Consider the following 25,978-nt stretch of genomic DNA (forward strand, 5'->3'; position numbering starts at 1 on the left):
CAAATATGATCTGTCAAAAGGAGCACTGACGAAGGAAGACTTGAATGGCTCCACAAATTCACACAAACGCATCCAGGTGTGGCACCTTATGACAACGCCAGAACCCACTGCTCTAGTCAGCTGCGTGTGCAATGAGCCATATGGACCAGTTCGATATAGACTCCAGGGTGGCTAGCTCGAAAGGTGACTTTATCCTGCATTTTGTCAGGCACTGCTCCCATGAGAGTATCTGATAACTCCTTAATCAGATCTCTCTGAAGTCAAGTAAAATGTGCCAAGAAGGACCTGAATGCGAAGGTCGATGAAGCGTAGACTGGCTTTCCAAATCTGTCCATCGTCCTAGACTCCCGAGTTAGGAGGGTGGACAGTAAAACTCTCATTGACAAGTTCCTTCTTGGTGGCAGCCAGCACCACCATGGCATCTACTGCATAACCCTTAGCCCAATGTTGGTGGTCTTCAAGACGTGATAAAATCTTGCTCGGTCTCTGGGAAATAGGCTGTATGGAGTCAGGGGCCTTCCACGCCAGCTGCTCTAGCAGCTTAATAAGACAGTCAGCACGTGGGATCACCCAGGAAGTAGATGGTCGAGACCCGAACGCTTGCAAGGACAATGATTCCTCTGAGGTCGGGTCTTGGGGCTTCCAGTTACCCCTTCTGCTTGTCTCTAGGATGTCTCCAAAGGAAACATCTTCAGGGGGTGACGGGGGGGGGGAGTTGACCCTCCCTTTCATTGAAATCCATATCCTTGGTGACAGATTCTTCCTGGGAATCTAAGTGCTTCCTCTTGCACATCTTCTAACAGGGGGGTTCCTCGGCAGGTATCTCTGAAGAAGAGGGGCACTGAGCAGGGGTAACTTGAAGCATTGGTGCTTACTGCCCTATCGTGGAAATCGGTGTCAGCTCTGGACCAGAAGATATGGTAATGTGACACTCCAAAAATATGGAGCAAGTCCAGAATAAAAAACTAAAACCCAAATGCTGGACAAGGAAATAAGGAAAGCCAAACTGCTCGTGGATGTTAAAAACAAACTCCTTGCTTTAATAGTATTAACGCAGACGAAGTAGAAACAGCGTTTTCGTCTGAATACAAATCAGACTTCTTCAGATACAGCTGTATTGAATAATTGACCAATATATATACACACACAGATTGTAAGACCTCCCTCCTATAATTAACAATTAACTTAGTAATTGGGAGAATGCCATAATAATAAATATTGACGACCGATGTACTAAAAAACAATGAAATGTAAAAATTCCTATAAGAATGTAAACATTAACTTATGAAATAATTATTATAAAACTACAGAAAATATTTAATTAAAAAACATACTATAAGAAACAATTAATAAACAAGTAGTGTAACCAATTGTAATTGTTACAATTTGGCTAATCTAAGTTTTAATAATGGTGTAAGGGAAATGCTATCATTTAAACCTGGATGTTTATTAGCCTCCAGGAAGATTTGCCACTCCGATACAGGAGGAACCAGCTAAGAGCCTGCAGAGGCTAAAGCATGGTCCATAACCTGGAAGGCAGGACCCCCACAAGGAGGAGTGGGAGCACAGAACAGAGAAAGACCACCTCAGAACTGGGGTCAAAACCCACCCCGAGAGTCTGCCCTCTGAAGCAGGAGCCGGGGAAGTATTTGCAACCGATAAAGTCCTGAGAGCAAGGTCAGCTCCATTTAAAAAAAAACAGGAAGTGATCCGAGACCCTCGGAACTGGCAGTGGAGTCAGCTGCAAGAATCTGTCAGTTATGAGGATGGAACTGAAGAAGTCAGGGCAACATCTGATGCCAAGATAGGGATGCCTAACGGCACCGGAACAGCTGATACCGGGGAGACTGAAGTGCTGGGCTCTGACTCAACGGTGGAAGTCAGAGTAGGAAACAAAGGAGGAGTCCTTGGAGAAGATACCTCAACTCCAGGAGGGAGAGGGTCCTAAGAAGGGGCCGGAATACCCCCAGCAGCCAACAACTTATCCACCAATCTTACGATGTCTACCTCGGAGAGACTCCTGGAGGTGACTCATGTCATTCCGGAAAAGGACTGGGTAACTGGCCCACAAAAGGGTCTACGGAAGGTGAATACCTTGTCCTAGGAAAAAAATTCGGATCTGGTTTCAGCACCAAGGGGGTGATCAGAGCCCGTTGAGGTGCTATCTTTGAAGTCGGCACTGAGCCAGAAACTAAAGAAGGTGGTGCCAAAGGCACCGTTGTGGCAATAGTCTGTGCCGACGATGATGAAGTTTCAGAACCTTTGCTTTCAGTTCCATGGACGTAACCTTAACCTTACATTTTTGTGCCACTGGTGCCATGTGGGAGGCAGGTACTGAGTGGCTCTTCTTTTCGACAGGGTCTGATTTGGGATCAGACATGGACAAAGCTTCAATAAAGGTAGTTTTTAACAAACCCTTCAAAATGAGCTTTTTCCGACGCTCAATCAAAACCTGGTTACTAAAGGCTTGGCAGGTGTCACAATTTTGATCAAGATGTGAAGCTCCTAGACAATAAACACATGAAAGATGTCCATCAGAATTAGGTATCTTTCTTCCACAGCCTTGGCACTGTTTAAATCCAGAAGTGTCTTTATGCTTTCCTGCCACTTTAACAATTAGCGTATAAAGGAAAAGTACAATTGTGTACACTTACCATAAATGTAGATATTCGAGCGTATTCACTGTTGCAGTCATCACTTTTGGGTTATCTGCTTGCAGTAGCCCTCAGTCGGCCTGATTAACAAAGTCTTGGGTCCTGCGTCAGTTGCTGTCCCTTCTTCCATGACGTCAGGTCGCCAGGGGTATAAAACATGCAGACCACGCCACTACATCAGTTTTTCTTGCCCCAGATGTCAGGTGCCCCCATAATGGGAAGCAATTAAATCTATAAATATACAAGGTTATGCCTCCAACAAAAAAGCAAATACACCAAAATACTTTTGAAGATAGTAAAGGAAAGTAGAGGTATATCCAAAAATGAAAAAGGAGGAGGCTGGAGGGAGGGTAACCAGGACTACAACAGTGCAGACACTCGAACATCTACATTTATGGTAAGTGTACACAACTGTACTATGTTCTTCATGTTTCACTGTTGCAGTCATCACTTTTGGGTAGATTCCCAAAGCTAAGGATGGGAAGAGGAATTTAAATAGAATTAGGACCAGCTAAAAGGCCCTGCAAGACTGCAGTGGCAAAGCCAGCTCTGGATTTAGAGAAAATTGGCAGACGGTAATACTTGGTGAAAGTATGTACAGAACTCCAAGTAGCTACTTCTAGGATGTCCCTGGTAAGGACAGGCCCTCTGAGAAAGGCTGTAGAGGTAGATGCAGCCCTGGCAGAGTGGGGTCTGATCCCCTGTGGGATAGGTTTTCCGTGGTGTTTGTAGCAAAAAAGAATGCAATGACCTATCCATTTGGAAATGGTTTGCTTTGAAATAGCCTTCCCCTCTGCCTCTGCAGCAAATGCCACCAGCAGTTGATCAGATTTCCTTTGAGGTTTTGTTCTGTCCAAGTAGAATCTAATTTGTCTGTGCACGTCTAAGGAGTGCAGAATTAATTCCCCTTTGTTCTGTGGATTAGGAAAGAAAGTTGGCAAATGTATGGACTGATTAAGGGCCACACTTGATACCACCTTGGGCATGAAGGAGGGATTGGCCCTGAGGGACATTCTGTCCACATGAAAGATGATGAAAGGCTCCACTGCCATGAGGGCCTGTAATTCAGATACCCTTCTTGCTGAAGTGATTGCTAAAAGGAAAGCTGTTTTCCAAGAAAGGAATTTTAAGTCCGCAGTGGCAGCTGGCTCGAAAGGAGGAAGGATGAACTTTTCCAATAAAAGTTGAGGTCCCAGGCTGGAGTTGGAGCTTTCTTGGATGGTCATAGATTTTTGGCCTCTCCGAGGAACTGCTTAAGCAGTGGATGAAAGAAAAGGGGTGGTTCTGTGTTATAATGAGCTGAGATGGCTGAGGTGTGAATTTTGATGGAGGAGAAAGACAGGCCCTTATGAAGCATCTCATTTAAGTATTGTAAGATCTGAGGTAAATTGGGCACTGTTGTGCTCATCCCTTGAGATTGGTTCCAGGCAAAGAATCTTTTCCATTTTTCAGAGTAAGACTTTCTGGTACTAGGCTTCCTTGCCTCTAAAATGATATCCATCACTGGTTTACTGAGGGATGGTAAAGGAGAAATTATGTAATTAGCCAGGCTGCAAGATTCAGTGTTTGAAGTTGAGGATGCAGAATTTGGTTCTCCTGCTGAGACAATAGAGAGTAGAAGTCTGGGGCAGGTGCCTTGGGGCCCACAGTGACACACTGAGCAAGAAGGGGTACCAGTGTTGACATGGCCAGTCTGGTGCAATCAAAATCGTCCTTGGTTTGTCTTGTTTGATCTTTAGTAGTACTTTGGAGAGCAGAGGCAGAGGAGGAAAGGCATAAACTGATAGGTTTTTCCAGCTGAAGGACACAGCATCCACTTCCCAAGCTTGTTTATGGGGAGTCCTTGCGCAGAATTTGTCCAATAGTTTTGGGGGGAGGCAAACAGATCTATATCTGGGTTCCCCCATTTGCTTGTCAACATGTTGAAAATCCTTGGTTCCAGTATTCCACTCGTGTGGGTCCATGAGGTTTCTGCTTAGTTCGTCTGCCAGTGCATTTCGTTTTCCTGGCAGGAATTAAGTTTGTAAACGTACCTGATAGCTCAGGGCTGTGTTCCTCAATGCCATGGCTAGTCTGCAGAGGGGGTAAGAATTTGTACCCCCCCTGCTTGTTTATGTACCACATAACAGTGGTGCTGTCCATCTTTATCATTAATTGTCCTGGAAGAATGTGGTCCTTGAAGGCTGTCAGTCAGAACATTCTGTACAGCTAACATTTCTTTTTGATCGATATGCAGGTGCATTTGAATTGGGTTCCATTTGCCCTGAATGCACTTCCCTGCCAGGTGGGCACCCCATGCACAGTCTGATGCATCTGTTGTTAAGGTTTGGGCAGCAGGGGGTAGAGTGAATGGTAGTCCCCTGTTTTGGTGGCAGGTCTCTGCCCACCAAAGGAATTCTAGGCGTAGACAAGGTATGATAGGAATCATTGCCTCTAGATCCTGTGAATGTTGACACCATAGGCTTTTGAGATACCATTGCAGTTTCCTCATATGCAGCCTTGCATATGGAATTAGAAGAATGCAGGCGGCCATGAACCCCAAGGCTTGCAGTATTTGCCTTGCAGGCAATTTGTTTTTTGTGGCCACTCATTTGAAGTAGGATGTCAAATGAATCCGTTTCTCTGGCGTGAGGAAAGCCATCTGGGAAGTTGCATTCAAGCTTGCTCCCAGGAATATAATTTGTTGACATGGTACCAGTTTGTGATTTCTTTTCGTTTACGGTATACCCCAGACAAGTCAGTACCCTTTGAACAAAGGCCAGATGATTCAAAAGTATGTCCTGGCTTTCTGCCTGAATTAGACAATTGTCCAGATATGGGTATATTTAAATATTTCTTTGCCTGCAGAATGCAATGACTGGAGCTAGGCACTTTGTGAATACCCTGGGCGCAGTAGATAAGACAAAGGGCAGTGCAGAGAACTTATAGTGCATGTAGCCTGCTTTGAAGCGTAGGTATTTTCTGCAAGACTCCCTGATAGGGATGTGCAGGAATGCTTCTTTTAAGTATAGTGTTGCCAACCATGCATCTTTGCCTAGCATAGGAAGCAGCTGGTGAAGAGTCAGCACCTTGAATTTTGGAATCACCAGAAAGGTATTTAGAGTAGAAAGGTCTAGGACAGGACGCCATGTATTGCCTTTTCTGGGTACCAGGAAAAGTCTTGAACAGAACCCTTGTCCCTTTTCCTCTTCTGGTACCAAATGAATAGCCCCCATGCTTAAGAGAGAGAGTACTTGATTGTGGGCCTCTGCCCGCTGATTTGGGGGTAGATCTGGACACCCGCTTGGTGTTGGTAAGGTGTGGAAGCGAAATCTGTATCCTAGGGACACTATATTTAAAACCCATTTGTCCTGGGTAATGAGTTCCCAGTTTTTGGCCTGCAGACCAATCTTTCCGCCTAAAGGAAAATTCAGTTGGGAAGTGCTTGGAAGTTTTAGAAGCAAGTCATTGAGACTGTTTTCCATAGGGGGCAGTCTTACTACTCCCTGATTTGGGTGCGGAAACCTCCCACTGCTTAGTCTTGTGTGTCCCCTGGGACTGAAACCTGGGGTTTCTGCTATGTCTGGGTTTGGCTTGAGAAGACCTTGAAGAGGCTGGAAAGGACCAATTCTTTGAGGGCCAGTGCCTACTAAATCTAGGAGGCTGAACTTGTAAGAAATATTTAACAGTTTGCATAGATTTAGCTTTATCTTCCATCTTTTTAAGAACTTTCTCAGCCTTGTTGCCAAACAGGTGGTCCTGATTTAAGGGAGCATCCAACAATTTAGCTTTAACATGATCAGGCAAAGATTGCTCCTTAAGCCAAGCATGCCTTCTGAACACAGAACCAGTAACAGCAGCCCTGCAAGAGGCCTCTAAAGAATCAAATCCACATTGCAAAGTATGTTTTCCAACCTGTTCAGCAGAATGCATTAAATCCCATAATTCTTTATTTTCCGCATAGTCAGGAATCAACATCATTTTCTGTTTAAGCAATCCAATAACATGTTGTTGATACTTTAACATATGAAACTGGCAGTTTAAAGCCCTAATGGCCAAGGTTGCAGAAGTGTAAACCTTCTTACCCCATCTATCCAGCGCCCTGGAGTCTCTATCAGAAGGCTAGGATTTTTAGCAGTAGAAGCCTTAATGCCCTTGGGTCCCTGTGAAGTAGTCTCTGGATCCGCAATAGGATTTTTAAAAAGGAACTTGTGTGAATCAGGAACCCTGTAATGTCTGTCAGGTTTTCTGGGAGCAGGAGGCAAGGAATCAGGGACCCAACTAGATTCCGAAAAAGCATCATCAACAAAGGGAGGAATAGCTAAAGGCCTATGTTGAGGCAGGAGTAAGAAATCCCTAAGCCTCTTTTTTGAATCAGAAAAATCCTGACTTTCCCAGTGGAAATGCTCCCTTAGCGTATGTAAGGTTTCACCAAAAGAAAAATCCTCTGGAGGGGAAGCAGAGGGAACAGAGTCCTCTGCATCAGAATCCTCATAAGTAGATAAGGGCAAATCCAGATCATCAGAAGAATCAGAAAAATCAGAATCCTGGTCAGAAGATTCATAAACAAATTCAGTCCTAGGTCTCTTAGAAGGGGTAGGCTGGCTTACCCTGATTAGAGTTATAAGATCTTCAGCCATTCTTATCGTTTTTTTTTTTTTTTTTAGGCATAGAGGCCTGAGTATGCGGCCTGGGCATCGGTTTTTTAGGCATGGTTCAAGATTTAGGCCTAAAAGAAGAAGGCGGCGTCGGTTTAATATGCAAGTCCGTAGGCCTGAATACACCCTCAGAAGCCGGTGCCTGCACAGCGGCTCCAGACCCATCCAACGTAGTGACATCCGCAGGTTCCATAGTTTAAGCATCTCGCAGCATACCGGACTCTGAATGAGTCTCAGTAGAGGCCTGTGAATCAGAAGTAGTGGATATCAGGGGCTGCAAAAGCACATCACTGAGTACTGGCGAACTCGCGACTGGCTTAGGAGAAGCGTCGTCGGCAGTTTTGGACCTCGGCAGCCTGTCTCTGTCTTTATCCTTGCGTTTTTTTTCAGAATCCCGGTAGTCGGATGGCTAACTGACGACATTTCTGGATAATTAAACCGAGAACCGAAATACTATGAGGCATAAATATATCGACAACGGATAGTGCGCTGATTAAATAAAGCACAAAACTGAAAGCATGGTATGTTGTGGTCAGGGCCTAGGCAAGGAATACAGTACGAATGAAAATCTTTATGAGGTATTTGCTTTCCACAAGTAATGCAGTTATTAACTTTTACTGACATTGGTAAGGAGCAAGAAAAAGTTTCCCCAATGGGGTACTTTGCTTTAGTTGAAGACTTTGATTCTGAAACTCGAAAACGAAAATTTCAGGAGTCGGCTGACCGGCACGAGCAAACTGCATCTGCTTCTGGGAATGCACATCAAGAAAGACTGATGTAATGGTGTCGGCTGCATGTTTTATACCCCTGACGACTTGACGTCATGGAAGAAGCGACAGCAACCAACGCAGGACCCATGACTTTGTTAATCAGGCCGACTGAGGGCTACTGCAAGCAGATAACCCAAAAGTGATGACTGCAACAGTGAAACACGAAGAACATCAAGCTAAACACACCAACACACACACACACACACACACACACACACACACACACACACACACAAAGGACTGAAGAAAAGTCTACCAACAACGGTAGTGGAGAAATACCAAAAGGTAAAACAGAAAAGAGGAAAGTACCAACGATGGTACTAAGGATTACCACAAACAGTAAGAAGGACGGGAGAGGGATTATAAACAATGGTAACGAAGATTACCAGAGGTAAGGGGTAGAGTATTCAAACACACAACTGAAAAGTTACAAGGTATAATATAGAAATGTATCTATTTATCTATAGAGTGTGAAATACAAGGAAATAGTTTAATAAGGAAAAATTTTTAAAGACTTAGCTGAGAGCAAAGGCTGACATGTCTTGCTGACAGAGTGGCAAATGAGATCTGAGGTAATGGAGAGAGGGGCATTGTAGGTAAAGTCTCAGCTTGAGAATTTTTGGACTAGTGTGAGCTGTATAATAGCCGAGCAGGTTCAGAGGATTGGAATAGAGCCTCATTTGTTAAGAATGAATGAAGATTGACATCATCAGATCTTATGTTTAACAATGGAATGCAGACTGGAGGTCTGAGCACCGCCAGATTACTAGACATTACACTGTTAATGGGAACATGAGAATGGGCAATGTTTGAATGTATAGGAGGGTGAGGTGGACTGTTGCTAGTTCAATGTGTAACATCATTTTGCACAAGCAAGTAATGAGCCAAATGGTAGTAGTATGTACCATGAATGATTTGTGAATGCAGTGCAGTATGGATTTCTGAGCACTGCATATAAGGTAATCATATAATTGCAATGCAAATTATCATCATTAGGAATATGCTGTTTGCTCTCTGTGATGTGACCAGTATTGTTAATTTGTGGTTTAAGTTGTGCATTCAGGTTGCACATGCTGTGAGAGTTAAGCAAAAGTTTCTCCTCTCTGATAATGTGCACTTAGCAAAAAAAAAAAAAAAAAATGGGACTTAAGCTGCAGGCTCAGAAGCTGCACTACGGTAATATTAACCAAGGCACCACTTTGCACCACTTCATTAACATAAGTGAAGTAATTTAGAAAGAATTATAACATAGTATGCCTGGCTGATAAAAACTCACCTTCTCTGGAATCAGAGTCAAATACTGATAGCTTTGATCCCTCAAGGACAATGTACTTTCGTTCCCAGCCCTGCTGACCTCGTTTATTGTTCCTGAAACAAAAAGAAAAAAAGACAGAAGCTTGAAACTAATAGAAGTCATATCCATAGGATACTGAAATAAAGAAACATAAGAAAAACATATTCAGCATGAAACCCATACAGCAGACAGCTGAGAAATGACAGGAGTAGTGGTTCACTGACTAGTGTTGGATAGTTGGCAACTTATTCTCTGTTCGAGACAACAGGACTACAAAAGTACCTGCCTCACACTTCAGTGATGCACACTTCAACAAATGCAACTTGGTGACTGAACCTCACTCTGACTTTGCCACAGAAGGGAAATAGCACTTTTCACTATTATAATATGATCTAGGGGACGACAATATTAGAGTAGGGAAGATGGTCTGCATGTGGATTAGTACTATCATTAATAGTTCTGAATGGCACCAAGATGCAGGCATACACAAAGAGAGACACCAAAATGCTATTCTCATTTCAAATCTTAACTTTGGACTGAAGACCCAGACCAGGCCACACGATACACAAAAACAGACTTACCAGGCATTTAAGAAACAGCATGCACATAAACTATATATGATAATAAGAAGTTATGTACTCACCAAAACGTTCTATCTGAGTAGGTAAACTTCATTTGTCAGAAACCTATGGGTATTGGATCCATATCGGATCCGAGCCGGCAGCTTCAAACAGCTAAGATCCGAGCTCCAAGCTCCTCCCCTTTACCATAACCCCCTGCTATCCCCTTCTGACCTCAGATCGAGTTTGCTTATCAGCATAAAGCATAGAACACCAAATCACCACCTCCATACTCTAACCTAAGACAATCCGCAATGACAAGCAGGATTCCTTTGAGTATCCATATGGGTTAGGGGGATGGAGGGAGGGTCGGTTGCGGACAAATGAAGTTTACCTACTCAGATGGAACGTTATGGTGAGTACATAACTTCTTAATCTGAAGTAGTTAACTTCATTTGTACATCAACCTATGGGACAGAGTCCCCAGCTACCTAATTCTTGGGAGGTCCTCATGGAAGGATGTTCAGGAGCACTGCAGAGCCGAAGGATGCTCTCCCTCTAGAAACAATATCCAATTTGTAATGGTTTATGAATGTATGAGATGAAGCCCAAGTGGCTGCTGAGCAAATGTCATCCAATGACACCCTAGATCAAAAAGCAGCAGAGGTAGAGATCGATCGAGAAGAATGGGCATGGACTCCTTGAGGTGCAGACCGGCCAGAACTCTCATATGCCAAAAGGATACATTGTGAGATCCATCTGGACAAAGTGACTTGATACAGGTTTTCCCAAAGTGGGTTTAGCAAAGGATACAAAAAGCTTGTCTGATTTCCTGTGATCAGCTGTCCTGTGCAAATAGAATCTCAGTTGCCTATGTACGTCTAGAGAGTGTAACCTGTATTCACTTTTATTCTGGTAATTTGGAAAGAAGACTGGTAAATTAATAGATTGGTTGATATTAGACTCTGAAGCAATTTTGGGCAGAAAGGAGGGATTGGTCCTGAGTGAAACTCTATCTTTGTGAAAAATCAAATATGGTGGCTTGGCGCAAAGGGCTTGAAGTTCCGAAACCCTTCTGGCCGAAGTAATGGCAACAAGAAAAACGGTCTTCCAAGATAAGTATTTCAGATCCACCGAAGTTGCAGGCTCAAAGGGAGGAGCTGTCAGAGACTGAAGGACAAGGGTTATGTCCCAAGGAGGGACTGCATCTTTAACCAGAGGCCTTAAAAGAAAAGTGCCTTTTAGGAAGGTCTTACATAATTTAGATGAGGTCAAAGGGCCGAGATCACTCCTAACATGATAGTGAGAGATTGCAGCCAGCTGGACTTTGACTGCAGAAGAGCTAGCACCTTGGTCGAATAAGCCTGACAGAAAATCTAATACTGCTGGCAACGGAGCTGTAAAGGGATCTAAGTTTTGATGCTCCGCCCAAATACAAAAACGCTTCCATTTGCTATTATAAATCCTTCTCATAGACGGCTTGTGAGCGGCTACTAGTATAGCCTTGACAGGGGATGAGATACCGGGAGTCTTAGCTATCAGTGGGACTGGATCAACCAAGCTGTAAGCTTGAGGTTGTCCAGGTTCGGGATTGACAGGCCTGATGGGTGAGAGATCAGATCCGGGATGAGATCTAGAATCAATGGGGGATTCACCAGATGAGACCATAGACATGGGAACCAAGGTTGATGAGGACAGAATGGGGCAATGAGGATTATTCTGCTCCCCAACCGTTGGGCTTTCTGTAAGAACTTTAGCATCAGGGGAAGAGGAGGGTAAGCATAAAGTAGACTGGGTGGCCAAACATGCACCAGAGCATCTCTGGGGGATTCCCCGGGTGGGGGAATTAGAGCGAAGTAGTCACTGCACTTTATGTCAAGGCGAAAAGATCGCAACGAGGTTGACCCCACTTGGAGAAGATTAGCTTCGCTACTCTGGGGTTCAGAGACCACTCGTACGGTGAGAGGATGGTTCGACTCAGTCTGTCTGCCAAGATGTTGGACTGGCCCAGAATGTGCATCGCTATGAGAAAGCGGTTGTTGGATATCGCCCATTCCCACACTCTCATGGCCTCCCGACAAAGTGGGTAGGACCTGGTTCCCCCTTGTTTGTTGATATACTAGACAACCGACATATTGTCTGTCTGAATTGCAATTGTCCCCAAAGGAAGAAGGCTGTGAAGTGCTTGCAACGCCAAAAGCACCGCTCTCATCTCTAGGACATTGATATGCAAAAAGGTCTCCGAATGGGTCCACGTGCCTTGGACAGTCCTGCCCATGCAGTGCCCCCCCCACCCGAGGCAAGAAGCGTCCATGGTTAGAGGAGGGGACATAGAGAAGGGGCACCCTTTCTGGAGGTCCGGGGACTGGAGCCACCATAAGAGGGCTTTCCTGCAAACCCTGCTGAGGGGAACAGGGAAGCTCAGGGGATGTCGCAGGAGGGACCATTGGACTTGCAAGGTCCATTGAAGAACTCTCATTTTCAAGCCCGCCAAGGGTAGAAGGTTGATAGTTGCCACCATCGAGCCTAAAGCCCTCAGGACCAATTCTGCAGGGGGAGCTGGGGATTGTAGAAGGGCCAGTATGTGTAGTTTTAGAGTTCGAAGCCGGTGCGGAGTCAAGAAGGCTAGAAGCTGGTTTGTGTTCAATCTGGCTCCAATGAAATCTAGGATCTGGGTTGGAAGAAGGGAAGATTTTCTGATGTTGACCGTGATCCCCAGCCAGGGAGCTAGATGGAGAAAGTAGTCTCTGGCTGCGCACAGTAGATGGCTGGTGGGGGCGGTCAGGAGCCAGTCGTCCAGGTACAGAAAGACCTGAATTCCCTGGAGTCTCAGGTGGGTCGCTACAACTGCCAAAACCTTGGTGAACACCCTGGGGGCTGTGGTGAAACCAAAGGGAAGGACCCTGAACTGGTAATGGCTGGCTCATAGCCGGAAGCGGAAAAACCTCCTGGATCGTCTGTCCATCAAAATGTGGTAGTACGCATCCTAGAGGTCTACGGAGCACATCCAGTCGTTCTCCTGCAGAAGTGGGAGAATGGATTGGAGGGTGACCATCCGGAACTTTTCTTTGGCTACTGACAGGTTTAGGAAGGACAGGTCGAGGATTGGTCTTAAGTCCCCCGTCTTTTTTGGCACCAAGAAGAGCCTGGAGTAAAAGCCTCATCTGGATTGGTCTGGGGGGGATGTGCTGGATTGCTCTTTTTTCTAGCAGCTGGAGGATTTCCTCGCCTGTCGCCTCCCTTTGATTGGGTGGGACATCGGGGAGGGGGATTGAGAAAGGTAATCTTGTAGCCTCTGGATATGATCTGAAGCACCCAGCGATCTGTTGTAATGGACTCCCAAGTTGCTAGGTGCCTCGAGAAATGGCCCCCGACTGCCTCCAGAGTGGAGCAGTCGGATAACCCTTCAGGGTTGCTGTGTGGGCCGATCAGAGTAAGGTTCTCTGGACCTGAAATTCTACGGACCCCCTCTGCCTCTAGGGCGGCACCCACTCTGTCCTCCTCTGCCTCTGAAGGACGATGGGTCCGGAGCAAAACGGCATTGTTGAGACTTCTGGAACCACATCTTCTTCTGTCCCTTTTGGTTCCTTGAGAAGGACCTCTGGGGAGCAGAGAAGCGGACTCAGACGGCAGACGTCTTCCCCTCTCTGGACCAATGTGTCGCGTACAGTCTTGCCAAAAAGGGCAGAACCATCAAATGGGGCATTTGCGAATGACGCCTTGAAAGGTTCCGCGAAATCACAGTGACGGAGCCACGCCTGTCGCCGTAGGACAACGCCCGCTCCGCTGGCTCTAGCGGCTCCTTCCGTGGCATGGGATAGTAACCGCATAGAGGTATTTGAGACAGATTTGAGAGTGGCCATTCGGGTTGAGAACACTTTCTTATCCTCCGCCGACATGGACTCTGGGGGCGACCCAGCGTATTCTTTGATGAGATCCCACTGGAGTCGTATCACGTGCACCATATAATTCAGCGACCTCACAGAGAAGGTGGCTGAAGCGAACACCCGCTTCCCCAGATGGTCCATCGTCCGAGACTCCTTGTCTGGAGGATGGACCGAGGAACTCTCCTAGGCCAGTTCCCTTTTGGTGGCGGCCGCCACCAACATGGCATCTACCGGGGCTCCCTTGCTCCAACATGACTTATCCGAAGGGGGGCTGAGGATTTTGTCAGGTCTCTTTGGAATGGGCTCCACAGTGTCCGGTTCCTTCCACGCCCTGGTAGTAATCAGGTCTACCAGGGGGTCGGCGGGAGGGGACACCCAAGAGGTAGATGGGCCTGCGTCAAATGCCTCCAGAAACACAGACTCGTCAGAAGAAGGTTTTGGGGCTGACCACCCCCCTCTGATCCGAAGCATCTCCATGATGTCTCCGAAGGAGATGTCTTCGGGGGGGGTGACCTTGGGGAACCTTCCCCTTCCTCCAAGTCTGTGTCCTCTGTCAAGGACTCAGGTGAGTCCAAGTGCCTCCTTTTGCACTTGCGTTTGTGAGGACCCTCCTCGGGGGGGGCTGTCTGAGGAGGCCTCACCAACTACATCCTGTTCCGGCAAGGGAACAATCTGGGATGTTTGCGCAGGCTGTCCCTGGGACCGGGTGATGGAAGGTAGACCCGTCTGATAGGGAGTGCAGGGTGGAGCTGTAACCGAAGCCAGGGGCCTGGAGTCCCTCGACAATACCCTCTCCACCACATCGAACACAGAAGGAGAGCTGCTCTCTCTCGGATCCGAGAGCAGACCCTCCCTCGGATCCGATGTGCGGATCGGGGCCGGCGCCGAGGTGGTCAGATCTGTAGGGCCAGCATGCTCTGACCACGACGGAGCCAAAGTCATACTGACACCTCCAGATCCGAACCTCAGCTCTCGGCTCCGAGAGCTCGGATCCGAAGAAAAGGGACCCAATAGACTCTAGGGTGTTATTGCTTCTAGCACTTTATATATAGCACTTTTTATTGCCTGTTGCATACTTTTTACTGTATTTTATTGCTATTAACTAATCTGCACGATTAAACTAAAATTGTCTGCCTTATAGGGCCTGATAAATAAGGTTTTTACTGTCACAGTTTGTAAAACTTTTTGGCTAGTTTCACTGTGTGAAAGGTATTAACCATAAATTTTCTCTACTTGTTAAGCACCTATCTGTTTGTTCTGATTTCCTGCTAAGGAGTGTATCATATAACTGATTTGTTTGCACTTAAAAGCATTCTGTAGAGTCTCCTTGCTCCTTTATCTGTTTAAAAACTTTAATTTTGTGGCTCACTGCTGTTCTTCTGCTGTGATAAATATTTTTGCAGTGTGTACTGTCTAAAAGAGTGTAGGCTGGTAGCTGTAGTATTGTTCCCCACCCTCTCTCCCTGTCGGTGTCTTGCTGTTATACTTAGTGGCTTTGCAGATGCCCACCTCTACTGTAAATTTGATCTGGGACATTCCTCCCAGTCTAGTGTCATTAGCTCATTCTACCTAATACAGAGAGAACATGTGAGAAGGCCAACCCACTTAGTTTCCTAACCTTGAATTATCTTCTGCTTCTCCTCTCTCCCTTTCCTTTACAAAAAAAAAAAAAAAAAAAAAAAACTTTGCTAGAATCTCCCTGTGTTCTGCTTAACTGTAACAAAAAAAAATGCTTGTTTCCTGCCCTCCTGTAACTAGTTTAGTCCAGAAACAGATTTGCTATCTCCAGGACTTTTTGCAAGGGTCTGAGCCCCCCCAATCCTGTCTGTGTTGGAGGGAAGCCTGCTAGCTTATCAGTGGGAGTGGTAAGCACTAGGTAACCTATCTACCACGTAAGGAGTGGTTTCTGGCCTAGAAATTGTAGTTATTGGACGTTTGGGCAGTTTCTCCATCTCTCTCAACTTTCTGATTTAAAAGCACGTATTTGCACTTGTTTCACCCCCTTCCTGTAATTAGTCTAGTCCAGATACAGATTTGCTGTATCCAGGACTGTCTGTAAGCTCCTGGCCCCCCCCAAGCCTTTCTGTGTAGGGGGGAAGCCTTCCAGCTTATCAGTGGGAGTGGTAAGCACTAGGTAACCTATTTACCACATAAGGAGTAGTTCGGGCCCAGAAACTGTAGTTATTGGCCATTTGGGCAGTTTTGCCATCTCTCTCAACTTTCTGATTTAAAAGCCCGCATTTGCACTTGTTTCCCCCCTTTCCTGTAACTAGTCTAGTCCAGATACAAATTTGCTGTATGCAGGACTGTTTGTAAGCTCGAGGCCCCCAAGCCTTTCTGTGTTGGAGGGAAGCCTGCTAGCTTATCAGTGGGACTGGTAAGCACTAGGTCACCTATTAACCACAAAAGGAGTGGTTTTTGGCCCATAAATTGTAGTTATTGGCCGTTTGGGAAATTTTTCCATCTCTCTCTCAACTTTCTGATTTAAAAGCCTGCATTTGCACTGGTTTCTTTCCTGTAACTAGTCTAGTTCAGATACAGATTCTTAGTTTTAGGACTTTAATTTGCTTATTCGTGCTCAGCACTTGTTCAGAACTTGTTGTAAACACTAAATAAGCTACAAATTACTACAGCACTCAACCCTCCTCATTACCTAGAGGAAAACAGTTTTTGTACTTACTTTCCTCACTTGCTTAGAGAAAAAAGCTCTTGTACTCACTTTCCTCACTCGTCTAGAGGAAAATAGTTTTTTTATTCAGGCATGTCCAAGGGTCATCTCCCAGTGTTCTCTCCTGTCTATCTGATGAATCTGGGCATCTTGGGGCAATGTAGCAATTGCCTCACGTACACAGACAACCCTCTCCTCCTACCACCCAACACTACAACCTGTGAGAGATGCACTTATCTTGCCAAAGTGGAGGTAAAACTTTCTCCAACCAAGACCAGGGATGGGAATGTGGCCTAATGGTTAAGGTGTTTGCCTTACAAACACAAGGTGCAGGGTTTGATTCTCACAAGGGATAATTGGCTAGGCTTAAAATGGCTCGCAAGGGCAGTTAGCCTAGTACTAATCTATGAATCTATGAATCTAAGACTGAACTTGAAAGTCAAAAGGAAAAGGTAAACACTTGCACCACACCACACTCATCACATAGTCCCCCTAAACCTACACCACCAAAATCCACACATAGAAACACAAAAACATTTGTGGAGGCTCTCAATAATAATCTGCTCAAGCAACAGAGACCTCCAAAGCAGTAACGCAAGCAACCTCCACCCCCCAACACAACCCAAATGACACATAGCCCACAGACTCAGTGTGCCACTCAACCACAGACCATAAAGCAAAACGTTACCAACACACTAGTTATAGGTGACTCTATAGTCAGGCACACTGATGTCCCACTCACCAGGCTAAACAAGGAGAAGGTTACTGTCAGCTGCCTGTTGAGTGCCAGGATCCGCCACATAACCCACGCATTCAGGTCACTCCACAATAAGTACAAATATGACTCTGTCATTGTCCATGTTGGTGTGAATGACCTGAGATGGACCTCCCTGGACTACATGAAGAGAGACATGGAAGAGCACTCCGATCTTGTAGCCCAGGCAGGTATGACCCTAGCCCTGAGTAGCATCCTGCCATTGCCCAGAATTATACCGCAGTAGAACGACAAAATGATTTACTTCAACGTTTGGCTAGGCTTCTGGTGTCATTCTAAGGGAATCCAGTATCTGTCTGCCTGGGACGACATGGTCATCAGACCATGATGCTTTGCCGGAGATGGCCTGCACCTGTCACCCCAGGAATTCCAGATGCTGGCTAAGGCTCTTGCCGCCCTTACAGTGCCTTTTTTAGGCAAGGTTCAAATGACAAATTCACCACCTTAACAGCAACAGGCAAGCAAAACTGAAGGTAATGCTACTTGATGCTAGAAGTCTAAATCTCAAAATGCACTCCCTTGAGGCACTGCTTAAAATGGAGAACATCAATATTTGTGCAGTGACTGAGACCTGGTTCAAGGCTCCAGAGAGCACCCCTGCATTACAAGGCTATAACTCATACCACACTTTTCGGCCATCTAACCTGGAAAGGAACACCAAAGGCGGAGGTGTGTCCATATTCATTAAGGTTATCCACACCTCCAGGCTAGTTGCTCATCATAATGCATCTGAGGTTATCCAAGTGCAACTAACTCTGGGTAAAACTGCAATCCAATCTGTAGCTTGCTACAGATCCCCCACCATGCTCCAGGATTCTCACTCCTCTTTTCTTGATGTACTGGAAAATATTAGGGTTCAACCACACACCCTAATAATGGTCGATTTAAACTACCCCATCATTAACTGGGAAAACTACTCATGTACCAAATCCTTTGCTCAACGCTTTATGGAATTCATAAATTCTAATGCCCTAGATCAACTTATCCACACCCCCACCAGGGGCAACAATATCCTAGACCTAGTCATTACCAACATGAGTGACCGGTATTCCACACCTGAAGTCAACTCCTTGTTGGTCAGATCTGACCATAAACTAATCAACCCCATTAAGGAAACCATGGTAAAAAAATTCTCCAAAGCCAACTTCATGCTTCTTAAGACAGAAATGGTGAACTTTATGACACCTATGCAGATGGACAATACAGTTACGACTGCTGCATCCTACACAAATGCACTCTGTAAGCACTTGCGAGAGTGCATGGATCGTGCTATCCTCCAAAAAAAGGAAGCCAATCTGGTGGTCCCCTGCCATAAACCAACTCTAAAACAAAAGGAAGAAACTGTTACAAAAGAGAGTAAAATCCCATGAGTGGAGGAGCTCCCTGGTCAGCCTCAGTAAGAAGCTGAGATCCCTTATAAGATCCTCCAAAGCTAGCTACGAAAACAAAATCGTCATTGATTCTAGGGACAACCACAAAGTATTCTACAGCTATGTCAAGAATCTCAATGGCAACACCCAGATCTGCTCTGAGTTACAGCACAACGGCACGAAAATTACAGAACCAACTAATATTGCCAACATCCTGGCAGACAGGTTCAGTGCTAGCTTTACCCCCCCTCACCCCCTAAAGGGCCCATATCTATACAGGAAGAATGTAGAGTCCCTGTAATCACAACTATGCAGGTAAAAGCTGCACTCTCTAAAGCCAAAAACACAGCATCCATGGGACCGAACATCCCAGGCCATGTTTTACACGAACTTCAGAATGAACTTGCTCCCCACCTAAGCACCATGTTCAATCATAGTCTCAGGTCAGGCTTTGTGCCCACTGAATGGCACACAGCAACAGTTATCCCACTCCACAAAGGGGGAACCACCACTGATCCTGGAAACTATCTCCTTATTAGCTTGACAAGCCTGGTTTGTAAGGCCATGGAACATATCATCATGGAACTCAAACAAAGACATTGGTAACCTCCAAACTCTGGACCCCACCCAGTTCGGGTTTGTGAAAGGCAGATCATGCCTCCTGAACCTGATCGACTTCTTTGAAGCAGTCACCAAAGCCGTAGACGAGGGTAAGGTGGTTCACACAGCCTATCTTGACCTCGCCAAGATTTTTGACACCATCCCCCATTCTGGAATTATAGCTAAACTCACTATACTAGGTATAAATCCCTACGTCACAAGATGGATTGCCAGCTGGTTCACTGACAGAACCCACACTGTAAAAAGTTGCAGACTCCAAATACCATAGGGTTCAGTCCTAGGACCTCTCCTGTTTGGTATCTACTTCTCTGAAGTACAGGCTAACACAGAAGGCCTTTGGCTAACGAAGTTCGCAGATGACTGCAAACTAGGAGCCATAGTCAAATCCTCAAATGATGTGAACAACCTACAGAAGGACCTCACTGAGACAGATGCCTGGTGTCAGACCCATGGCCTCAAGCTCAATGCCAAAAAGTGCATTGTCATCCCCTTTGGTAAAAACTCTGCACCCATGAACTACCACACAGGTGGCAGTCTACTTAATGCCGAATATGTGATGAGACCTTGGGACCTAGGTGGACAGTAGTCTCTCCTTTGATAATCATATCGCCACAGTGGTCAGGAAATCCTTCTATGTGGCACACCTCATCACAAAAGGGTTCTCATCCAGGAAAAAAAGAGGTCATTCTTCCCCTCTACTCGACACTCGTTAGACCCATTATAGAGTACAACGCCCCTTTTGGAATGTACCTCACAAGACATCTGCAGCAGCTGGAAAGGCCACAGAAGTATCTCACAAAGAGGATTACTGGACTCTAACAGATGCCCTACACTGACCATCTCAAAAAACTCCAGCTTTACTTCGTAGCATATCGCCTACTCTGAGGTGATCTCTGCCTAACATACAAAGCTATGTCAAGCCCAGAGCTGTTGGACATGCTACACCTAAAGAAATCTCAATCCCTCTGTTACATGCTCTAGGGACCTAAACCTTGTTACTGCAATAAACAGGACATGCAGGAGGGATAGATTCCTGTCCCAGAGACTTCTCATACTCTAGAACAAGCTACCCATCTATGTCAAGTAAAGTTCCTCATTAGCACTCTTCAAGAAAAATCTTGATGAGTGGATGGGAAATAGGAAATACACCCCGGGGATCACTTCTGTGGCTCTGCTTGACAGGGGAACAGGAAAATAACTTTCTTGGGTGGCGTAAGCCAGGGTACCTTGTTGGCTAGGCTTACTTAAGCCCTTGGGCAGATAGCCTAGTACCGACCTATGAACCTAAGTTCACAGTGGTTGTGTGCAGGAGCAAGTCCAGGTATTTGTAAAGTGGACTTTTAGGGCGATTTTAAATGGGAGGTGCTGTGTAATAGATCTGATTGTTAAAGGTAGCTTATTCCAGTGGTTAGAAGGAAGATAGTTGTAGAGGGTTTCACCAATTGATTTTTTAGGTTTATAGATGTCAAGGAGGTTTTGGTTGGTGCATCTAAATTTTCTGGTTGGGAGGTAGTAATTTAAGATCTTGGAAATGTTAGGGCAGAAGGAGGGTTTGTAGATGATGGAGTGGATAATATTAAGTTGATAGAAAAGAAGTTGATTGGGGAACTCAAGCAAGTTCAGTGTTTTCAAAGCCAAACAGTGATGGCATTTAGGTTGAGTGTCTGCGGCAAATCTAGCTATTTTGTGATGTGTATTTTCCATCTTATTCAGTAGTGTTGCCTGTAGGTTAGTGAGAATTTGGGAGCCATAGAAGAGACAAGGTAGGAGATTAGCAAGAGAGAGTAACCGTCTTGCCTCTGGTGTGAGATGTCTTTTGTTATGGTATAGTAAAGCCAAGCTTCTGGTTAGTATTTTTGATACAATAATTTATATGAAGGTCAAACTTTAGTTTATCAATTATGACCCCTAGTAGTTTGGTATGGGATTCAACATTGATGGTGTTGTCTAACGAGGTGTCAGTGAATTCTGAGGTGTTATGAGAGTGTGATTTAGGCAGAAATAGAAGTAGTTTAGTTTTCTTAGCATTGAGTATTAGCTGGTTATTGGTTAGCCAGGTCTCAATATTTCTGAAACTTTGCTGGGTTTTGGAAAGCAGGTCTGAGAAATAATTAGAGGAGGTGATGACTGTAGAACTGTCCGCATATTGGATGAGAGTTGAGTTGGGGCAGGATTTATAAAGATTGGAAGTAAAAATGTTGAATAGAAGAGGTCCTAAGATGAACCCTAGGGGCACACCTGTGGTGACTGGCAGAGGAGGGGACAGTGTAGAAACCATCTAACAGATTGTTGCCTATTGGACAGGTAGCTGCTGAACCAAGAGATAGTGGATGGGGACAGATTAAGCTCTGTTACTTTAGAAATGAGCAAAGGATGGGACACAGTATCAAATGCCTTGGATAAGTCCAGGAATAGGCAAGAGTAGAGTTTGTTATTGTCTCTGGATTGCACAACTAAATTGGTAAAAGCTATGAGAGCAGTGGAAGTACTATGGTTTGGTCGAAAACCATGCTGAGTAGGTGTTAAAATGTTTTCTAGTAATAGGTGGTGTAATAATTGTGCATGGATACATTTTTCCATGATTTTTGAGAGTGGAGAGAGAGAACAGCTATAGGCCTAAAATTGGAAATTTCTGTAGCTTTTCCTCCTTTATGGATGGGATTAGTATAGATTTTTTTCCAGATAGATGGAAGAGTAAATTCAAACAGTGAGCGATTTATCAGAATAGATATGGGGTACGCAATGGAATATGAAGTCAAATAAAAGAATGGAAGAAAATAGATGCTTTAACTAGCTATTCAGGTGAACCTATAAAAATGCAAAAATCAGAGGCTAAAATGAAAAAAAAGTCTGTCTGAGTATGAAGCTTTTCAAGATGAGCTGTTTAAAAAAAAATAGCTGTCTGACGACAGATCATGCAGACAAAAAGAAAAAAAAAAACATGAGATAGTATACTATACCGGAGATACTGGAAATAATCGACCGCATTCATTTTATGAAAGTACAAATAAGCAACTGGACTGGTGTTCTGCAACAGAATTTAACTGAGCTGGCACACAGCACCTAGTGTATGTATCTATCTCCATGAGACCTATATTAGCAAAAATGCAATCCTACTAGCAGAAAGAGTTACTCCAGCTAAAACTGAAGCAGAAGAAAAAAATATTACAAACAAGTGACAGCAGAGTGTTTGAGGAAAATGATTATTCACTGTACACACGGCACAGAAGAAAAGCAAGTTTATCTCAGCAATCGGGGATTGTCAAGAAGCAGGTACAAGATTCAACATGCTATTCTCTACTTACTTCAGAACATTTTTTCCTGGAGGATGAAATAATTTTGAATGAAGAACTGGCTAAGGGAGAAATAAAATGTTTTTCCAACAAAGAGTGAGCCAGCAAGTAAAAGGGGACTTTGAGTCTCATTCTTTTAACAGCAACAAAACCCACACAGAGACTTTGCCACTGAAACCATTTCCATTGTTCCAAAGTCTGAGCGACAGAAAACCAAAAAGGAGTTGACTATCAGAACGAGATGTAACCTGTACTTCAGAGACAGGTGTTGAGAAAAGGGGATGGTCAGGAAGACCAACAACACTGTAAATAGTGAATCAATGGGAGAGTACAAAGCATCAATCTGATTGGATACAGGAATAAACATGTGAAATGTGGTTTTGCAAGAAAATGTCTGAGAAAGACTGGAATTTTGTTGGCTGTGTTAAACTGGTGGGAAACGTGTAAAACATACATCCCAGGTTATGTCAATAATGTTTAGAAGGACATTAAAGGGAATGGAGGAGTATCTAAGTAAACAATTTTTGTTCTTATTAATATTTTATATAAAAATTAATTATGTAAAATGCATGTTATACTGTAAAGCAGTCTTGTACAGCATGTAGTCAGAGGCATTTAAATGTGAGGTGGTGGTATCTTAACAGTGACTACTAAATATGTTAAAGATAGTAAAGCAAAAAACTATTTTTTCCAGTTGTAAACTATACAGCTTTTGCACTGAAACTTTAGACAGAAGCAAGTTAAAGTTAATATTATACTGTAATATTGTGCTGCTGGGGTTGGAAAACTAAAACCATACTGATCACAGTATATGTAGAACTAAAACAAATTTCCCCTGTTTTTATATATGTGGATAACTAGAATAATATGCTTGGTTTAACTTGGGAGACATCATTTTAAGGAAATATGCTTGAAAACTAAGATAAATAAGGAAAGGCATGACAAGTACTAGTTCTTTCTGGTATCTGTAATTTCATTAGCTGTTTTTTTTTTCTATTAGAAATGGCTTTCAATGGGGGAAAAGAAGTCAACAGGTGCAAGTAATTAAGTGGGAGCTAGCAGTGTGTTCTGAGTGACATTCACAAAGATTCTTTCATGAATCTGTAAAGTTAAAGACTGCTATTCTCGGAGATGAGAAGTCTGCAGGTGCAAGCAATTAATCATGAGAGGTCTGAAAGTACAGTTATACAAGCAAACAAACTATAGCAGTAGATGTTTGAATGATTTCTGCTGCAATAGCCTTAGCAAGATGGGTTATATCTTGTTAAGACTACAACAGCTGACCGGCTTCCAAAGCTTCAGGGCACCTTCCACGGACCCAAACCGTCAGGCAGTTTTAGTTGAGCTGTCTGAAAGACATGTTTGGTCAAATCCTTCAGAGCTTTATGGACAACAGAGAGAGGGAGGATGAGTCCTAAGAGAACAATCCAAGGGAAAAAAAAACACCACACCCTGGCATAAACAACATACCAAAAAATGAAGGGGATGGAAGGAGGGAGTGGCTACTGCAGTACTAAAATACTTCTGGAATACAACCCTTCCTAAAAAGCCATACTTGAAGCCATGGTACATTGGGGGTCTTGACTCTGTCTGGAATAGTTTTGGTATAGTGAGTCTTATGCAACCATTTTGAAATAGTCTGTTTTGACATAGATTGTCTACTTACTTTCACAAGAAATGAACAACTGAGCCAAAGATATGAACGATTTAGTTCTGTCAAGATAGTACTGGAGTAGTCTGTGGACATCCAATGCATGGATTATCCTTCCTCCCTCATTTTTGGATTCAGGAAAGAAAACAAGGAGATGGATAGCCTAGGTTAAAGTAAACTCTGATACCACTTTAGGCATAAAAGAAGGATTAGTTCTTGAAGAAATCATGTTTCTGTGGAAAATGAGGTAGGGTTGACTCACCATAAGAACTTGCAACTCAAATACTCTTCTGCCAGAGGTCAGTGCAATCAGCAAAACTGTTTTCCATGTTAAGAACCTCAAGTCAGCCAGATTAGGTGGTTTAAATGGAGCAAGAGTTAGTTCCCTAACACAAAATTAAAATCCCAAGAAGGAGCCACCATTTTTCTTGGAGGCCTCTTATGCAAAACCCCTTTCAAAAACATTTTTACATGAAACTTCATTGAAAGAGGACCATCAATGAGCAGACATGCTGAAGTGGCCGATAAATGAACCATAATAGAGGAGTAAGAAAGGCTATAAGATAACTCACACAATTACTGCAAAACCAGACAACTATCCTTAAATGTGCACTGATTATATATGTTGTTGGCAACATTTAGAAAACCTTTTCCATTTCCTAATATATAATCTTCTAGTAGCAGGTTTTCTGCCTTCATTAGTACCTGCTACACATCCTCAGTAAACAGGTGTCTAAAAGGAATTAAGACCCTATTATCCAGGCAGTCAATTGAAGATGACTGGAGTCGGGTGTATCAAATACCCTTTTCTTGTGAGAGTAGAGCCAAGTCTGTGAGGAACCTTGTAGTAATTGCCCCTGGGCATTTCCAAAAGAAGGGAGAGTCATGGTTACATAAGCCAGAAGGGAGTCACCACAGTGAACTTGGGGGATTCCTTCTGAATCTTCAGAAGTACCCTGGATTTAGTGAAAAGGGTGGAAAAGCATACAGAAACATTCCTGTCCAAAAAAAATAAAAGGCGTTTGTCTTCAAGGCCTTCTTGCATGGAGTACTGGAGCAGAATTTTGCCAGCTGATTGTTCAGAGAGGAGGCAGAGGTCTGCATGAGGAACTCCCTACAGATGGATCAAATCTTGGAAGACCCCCTAATCCACTTTCCATTCATGAGGGTGTACTCTTGTCTTGCTCAGGTTGTCTGCCACACAGTTTTGTTCTGACGGAATATAGGATGCCTGCAGAGTGAGATTGTGCTGTGAAGCTATATCAAAAGCTACCAAGGCTAGCCTGCAAAGGGGGCATGACCTGGATTTCCCTCGCTTTTTGATGTACCACATGACTGTGGTATTGTCTGCAACAACTTGAAGAGGTCCTGAGAACCAAAGGTGATTCAGAGAGCTGAGTACCTTGATCAGGGCGAACATCTCTTTTTTATGTGCTTGTTCTTGGTGTCCCACACACCTTGCACTTTTATCCCTCTTGAAACTGCTCCCCCAAACAAAGTCCGAGGTGTCAGTGGTTTCTGACCGCTTTGGAAAAGGGGAGACTTTGATTTATTAATATCTGTTGTCTTCACCAAGTAATTTTGCTTCTGACAAACCCCAGCACTAAATTTGAAAAGACAAAGGGTGTTGGTGCTGGATCCAGATAAGCTTCAGATACCACTGTATCTTTCTCATGTGGAGTCTTGCCAGGGGTATCATGAGAATCTTAGAAGCCATGAGACTCAAAAGCCTGAGGTATTCCCTCCCTGTGACCAAATTCTGAGTGGAAAATCCTAGAAATAGATCTAAATATAGATC

The 25,978-nt window shown here is 44.3% G+C and overlaps 1 protein-coding gene across 1 annotated transcript in view; it reads right to left on the reverse strand.

The window, feature by feature from the left end:
- Positions 1 to 25,978, reverse strand: part of CIT (citron rho-interacting serine/threonine kinase) — a 3,433,971-nt gene that overhangs the window by 1,137,984 nt on the left and 2,270,009 nt on the right. The window contains exon 34 of the mRNA XM_044069760.1: positions 9,338 to 9,429. Coding sequence (XP_043925695.1) covers positions 9,338 to 9,429 — 92 coding nt within the window. The remainder of the gene's footprint in view (positions 1 to 9,337; positions 9,430 to 25,978) is intronic.

Source organism: Protopterus annectens, chromosome 4.part0 (genome assembly GCF_019279795.1).
Source record: "Protopterus annectens isolate FY-2018-M chromosome 4.part0, PAN1.0, whole genome shotgun sequence".
NCBI classification, from domain to species: Eukaryota; Metazoa; Chordata; order Ceratodontiformes; family Protopteridae; genus Protopterus; species Protopterus annectens.